Source organism: Rhinopithecus bieti, unplaced genomic scaffold (genome assembly GCF_001698545.2).
Source record: "Rhinopithecus bieti isolate Rb0 unplaced genomic scaffold, ASM169854v2 scaffold_59246, whole genome shotgun sequence".
In the NCBI taxonomy this organism is placed as follows: domain Eukaryota; kingdom Metazoa; phylum Chordata; class Mammalia; order Primates; family Cercopithecidae; genus Rhinopithecus; species Rhinopithecus bieti.
Window position 1 is genome coordinate 13,767 of NW_016822498.1, and position 5,653 is coordinate 19,419.

The 5,653-nt window shown below is 42.1% G+C and overlaps 1 protein-coding gene across 1 annotated transcript in view; it reads right to left on the reverse strand.

Moving 5' to 3' along the window:
• LOC108521239 (immunoglobulin alpha Fc receptor-like) overlaps positions 1–5,486 on the reverse strand; it is a gene marked incomplete at its 3' end in the record, with an annotated part of 11,667 nt that extends 6,181 nt beyond the window's left edge. The window contains exons 1-2 of the mRNA XM_017860970.1: positions 5,373–5,486; positions 4,286–4,321 (exon numbers count right to left, since the gene is read on the reverse strand). Of these exons, the coding sequence (XP_017716459.1) occupies positions 4,286–4,321; positions 5,373–5,406 (70 nt within the window). The remainder of the gene's footprint in view (positions 1–4,285; positions 4,322–5,372) is intronic.
• Positions 5,487–5,653: the final 167 nt, after the last annotated feature.

Consider the following 5,653-nt stretch of genomic DNA (forward strand, 5'->3'; position numbering starts at 1 on the left):
GAGGTCCTAAGAGGAGTGCTAAATATGGAAAGAATTTCCAACCAAGAATCTCATTCTCAGCCGACCTACGTTTCATAAGTGAAGGAGAAATAAGATCCTTTTCAGACAAGCAAATGCTGAGGGAATTTATTACCACCAGGCCTGCCTTACAAGAGGTCCTAAGAGGAGTGCTAAATATGGAATGAAAAGACTATCACCAGTCAACAGAAAACACACTTATGTATATAAACCAGTGACACCATAACACAACCACACAAACAAGTCTGCATAATAAACAAACCAGCTAACAACATGATGACAGGAAAAACTCCACGCATATAAATGCTAACTTTGAATGTAAATGGGCTAACTGTCCTAATTAAAATGCAGAGAGTGGCAAGTTGGATAAAGAAGCAAGAGGTTGGGTGCCGTGGTTCACGCCTGTAACCCTGGCACTTTGGGAGGCCAAGGTGGGTAGATCATTTGAGGTCAGGAGTTTGAAATCAGCCTGGTCAACGTGATGAAATCCCATGTCTAATAAAAATGCAAACAAAAAAAAAAAAAGAAAAAAATAGCCGGGCGTGGTGGTGCACACCTGTAATCCCAGCTATTTGGGAGGCCAAGGCAGGAGAATTGCTTGAACCTGGGAGGCAGAGGTTGCAGTGAGTCAAAATGGTGCCACTGCACTCCAACCTGGGTGACAGAGTGAGATTCCTTGTCAAAAAAAAAAAAAAAAAAAATACTGGCTGGGCTCTGTGGCTCATGGCTGTAATTTCAGCACTTTGGGAGGCCAAGGTGGGTGGATCACCAGAGGTCAGTAGTTGGAGATCAGCCTGGCCAACATGGCAAAACACTGTCTCTACCAAAAATACAAAAATTAGCCAGGCGTGGTGGCGGGCACCTGTAATCCCAGCTACTCGGGAGGCTGAGGCAGGAGAATCCCTTCAACCTGGGAGGCAGAGGTTGCAGTGAGTGGGGATCACACCACTGCACTCCAGCCTGGGTGACAGAGCGAGACTCCATCTCAAAATAAAATAAAATAAAAAAAAAAGCAAAACTCACCATTATGCTCTCTGTAAGAAACCCATCTCATATGCAATGACACCCATAGGCTCAAAGTAAAGAAATGGAGAAAAATCTACTAAGCGAATGGAAAGCCAAAAAAAAAAAAAAAAAAAAACAACCAGGAGCTGCTATTAAAATTTCAGACAAAACAGACTTTATACCAACAAAGATCAAAAGAGGCAAAGAAGAGCATTAAATCATGGTAAAGGGTTAAATTCAACATGAAGACCATAGCAGGACAGTGACCTTGGAAGTCGGAATCTGCTAAGGAGTGTGTAACAGCCCATCTGCTGAATCAAAAAGAAAAGCTGGCCGGGCGCGGTGGCTCAAGCCTGTAATCCCAGCACTTTGGGAGGCCGAGACGGGCGGATCATGAGGTCGGGAGATCAAGACCCTCCTGGCTAACACGGTGAAACCCCGTCTCTACTAAAAATACAAAAAATTAGCTGGACATGGTGGAGGGCGCCTGTAGTCCCAGCTACTTGGGAGACTGAAGCAGGAGAATGGCGTGAACCCGGGAGGCGGAGCTTGCAGTGAGCCGAGATCTCACCACTGCACTCCAGCCTGGGCGACAGAGCGAGACCCCGTCAAAAAAAAAAAAAAAAAAAAAAAAAAGAAAAGAAAAGAAAAGAAAAAAATAAATTAAAAAAAGAACATGAAGACCTAACTATCCTAATTATGCACCTAACACAGAAGCACCCAGATTCATAAAGCGTGTTCTGAGAGACCAACCGAGAGACTTAGACAACCACACAATAGTAGGGGGAGACTTTAACATCCCGTCGACAGTGTTAGATCACTGAGGCAAACAAAGATATTCAGGACCTGAACTCAGCACTGGACCGAAGGGACCTGATAGACATCTACAGAACTCTTCACCCCCAAAACAACAGAATCTACATTGTTGTCATTGCCCCGTGGCACATACTCTAAAGTCGATCATACAATCAGACATACAACAATCCTTAACAAATCCAGAATAGCGAAATCATACCAGGCACGTTCTCAGAGCACAGTGGAATAAAAATAGGAATAAATACTAAGAAAACCACTCAAAACTGTACAATGCATGGAAATTAAACAATCTGTTCTGAAATTTGTGGGTAAATGTAGCAGAATCTCTGGGACACAACTAAGGCAGTGTTAAGGAGGAAGTTTATAGCACTAAACTCCCACGTCAAAAAGTTAGAGAAAGTTCAAATTAACAACCTAACATCACAACGAGGGGAACTGAGAGAACCAAGAGGAAATCAACCCCAAAGCTCGTAGAAAACAAGAAATAACCAAAACCAAAACTGAACGGAAGGAGATTGAGACACAAAAAACCATTCAGAAGATCAGCAAATCCAGGAGTTGGATTTTTGAAAAAGTTAGTAAGACAGGTGACCAGTTAGACTAATTAAGAAGAAAAGACAGATGATCCAGATAAACACAAATAGAAACAAGGAAGGGGACATTACCACTGACCCCACAGAAATACAATCATCAGAGAATATTATGAACACCTCTATGCACACAAACTAGAAAATCCAGAATAAATAGAGAAATTCCTGGACACATACACCCTTCTGAGATTGAACCAAGAACGAATTGAATCCATGAACAGACCAATAATGAACTCCAAAATTGAATCAGTAATAAAAAGCCTACAGAGCAGGAAAAGGCCAGTACCAGACAAACTCACTGCTGAATCCCATCAGATACATAGAGAAGAGCTGGTACTATACCTACTGAAACTTTCCAAAAAGTTCAGGAGGAGGAATGCCTCCCCAAGTCATTCTATGAGACCAGCATCATCCTGATGCAAAAACATGGCAGAGACACAATAAAACCAGAAAACTTCAGGACAATATCCTTGTTGAACATAAATGCAAAAATCCTCAAGAAAATACTAGCAAAAAATCCAGCAGCACATCAGAAAGCCAATCCACCACCATCAGGTAGGCTTTATTTCTGGGATGCAAGGTTGATTCAATATACACAAATCTTAAATGTGATTCATAGAACAACCCCCCCGCCACACACATATAATCATCTCAATAGAGCTTTTGATAAAATCCAACATCCCTTTATGCTAAAAAACCTCGACAAGCTGGGCATTGAAGAAACGTACTTCAAAATAATAAGAAAGATCTATGATAAACTCACAGCCTACGTAATATTGAATGGGCAAAAGCTGGGAGTATTCCCCTTGAAAACTGGCGCAAGACATGGATGCCCTCTCTCACTACTTCTATTCAACATGGTACTGGAAGCCCTAGCCAGAGCAATCAGGCGAGAAAGAAATGAAAGGCACCCAAATAGGAAGAAAGGAAGTCAAACTCTCCCTGTTTGCAGATGATATGATTCTATACCTAGAAAACCACAGTCTCTGCCCAAACACTTCTTAATCTGATAAACAACTTTGACAGAGTTCCAGGATACAAAATCAATATACAGAAATCAGTAGCATTCCTATGCACCAAAAACATCTCAGCTAAGAGCCAAATCAAGAACAGAATTCATTCACAATTACTACAAAAAGAATAAAATACCTAGGAATACAGCTAACCAGGGAGGGTGGAAGATATCTGCAAGGAGAACTACAAAACGCTGCTCAAAGAAATCATAGATGACACAAACAAATGGAAAAACATTCCGTGCTCGTGGATAGGAAGAATGAATATTGTTCAACACACAAATAATTCAGTCTTTAGAAGGAGCTGGAAGAGAGAAGACATGGATGGACATGGGGCTTACACCCATTAGGAGGCTAAGGCAGTAGTAGTTGGGGTGGCAGAATATTCAGTAGTACTCTAAGACTACTTCATGCTTAGTACTGCAGTAGTACTACAGAATACTAGAGTGTTCAGTAGGGTTAGACTATGGCAGCATCCCTTTAAATGAAGTGACAGGAGGAAATAGGTTGCTAAAACAAAATAGAATCAGCATAAGGAAGGATGTCGGGCAAATGACTCCTGACTTCCTCATTCTTGCAGTTTTGAGCATTCAGTAAATTACAGATCCTTCATGGGTAGTCTAACACAGGCAAGGACTAACTATAAATCCAGGCCTGAGCATTAATGAGTCTGAAGGATTTGGCTATAACAAAGTGTCATAGAAATTGTGCAAGAGAAGCACAGCAGAAACAACTAGAATGGGGACGAAAATAAGAATCTGTGCTTCAGGCTGTTCCTCAATTTCTTTATCCTAGCTTCCAAGAGGATCTAAAGGGGCTGGGAGAGATTTACAGGACACTTACCTTCCTGTGCCTGAATCCTCTGGCCCAGACAGAGCACTGGAAGAGAGAGATTTATGAAAAATCAAGCTTCCATTTCCAACCTTTATGACAAATCACGTTCTGTAATGATAGACCAGAAAAAGACCAGTACCAGATGGAGACACAGCTCAGTCCCACCAGATACATAAAGAAGAGCTAGTATTTTTTTTTTTGTTTGTTTGTTTTTTTTTTTTTTTTTTTGTGTTTTGTTTTTTTTTTTTTTGAGATGGAGTCTCGCTCTGTCACCCAGGCTGGAGTGCAGTGGCCGGATCTCAGCTCACTGCAAGCTCCGCCTCCCAGGTTCATGCCATTCTCTTGCCTCAGCCTCCCAAGTAGCTGGGACTACAGGTGCCCGCCGCCACCACACCTGGCTAATTTTTTTGTGTTTTTGGTAGAGACAGGGTTTCACCGTGTAAGCCAGGATGTGATCTCCTGACTGTGTGATCCGCCCGTCTTGGCCTCCCAAAGTGCTGGGATTACAGGCGTGAGCCACAACGCCCAGCCAAGAAGAGCTAGTATTATTCCTACTGAAACTACTGAAAAAAATCCAGGAGGAGGGACTCCTCCCCAACTCATTCTATGAGGCCAGCATCATCCTGATAACAAAACGTGGCAGAGACACAACAAAACCAGAAAACTTCGGGATAACATGTTTGTTGAACATAAATGCAAAAATCTTCAACAAAATACTAGTAACCATATTTCTATATGGGGTTCAATCATATTTTTTCCTTCCACAACAATCACAGTTTTGAGGCTCATTCTTTATTTTTACCTTTCAGATTCCAGCCTCTAAGTCTCTCCTTGATAGGAACCTTGGAACCATCATTAATCCCAGATGACACACTATAGGTTTAATAAAAATATTAAACCTTAAGTCCCACAAGCTAGCTCGGACTTGGGCAGAGACAAAGTTATAGATGTATTGATAAAGACTGCCTTTCCACTAAGGAGGTCAGAATCTCCTTGGCAGCCTCTAAAATCTCCTAGTCATACGGTCAAGAGACACCCGGATTATTTTGGGATTTCCCTATTTTCCCCTCTAACCCACTTTTACTCTGAAACTCACCAAGACACAGGAGGGTGATCTCTCTGGGGTCCATCACGCTGACACGGCCTCAGCCCTGTTAGCCTCCTTTTGATTCACATTAGCAGGATGACAGCTACTCTTATGACAATAAGCTCCACAGGAAGTATGAGGAAGTATGAGGACAGAGGCCCTGGTCAGCGAATTTCTGCATCTATTGCCTCAGAGCAAAGTGGAACAGTTTGTTCCTGAAGAACTTAGTTCCAGGTTGCTCTTGGGTGGAGCCCAAGAGAAGACATATATATATATATATATATTTGTGG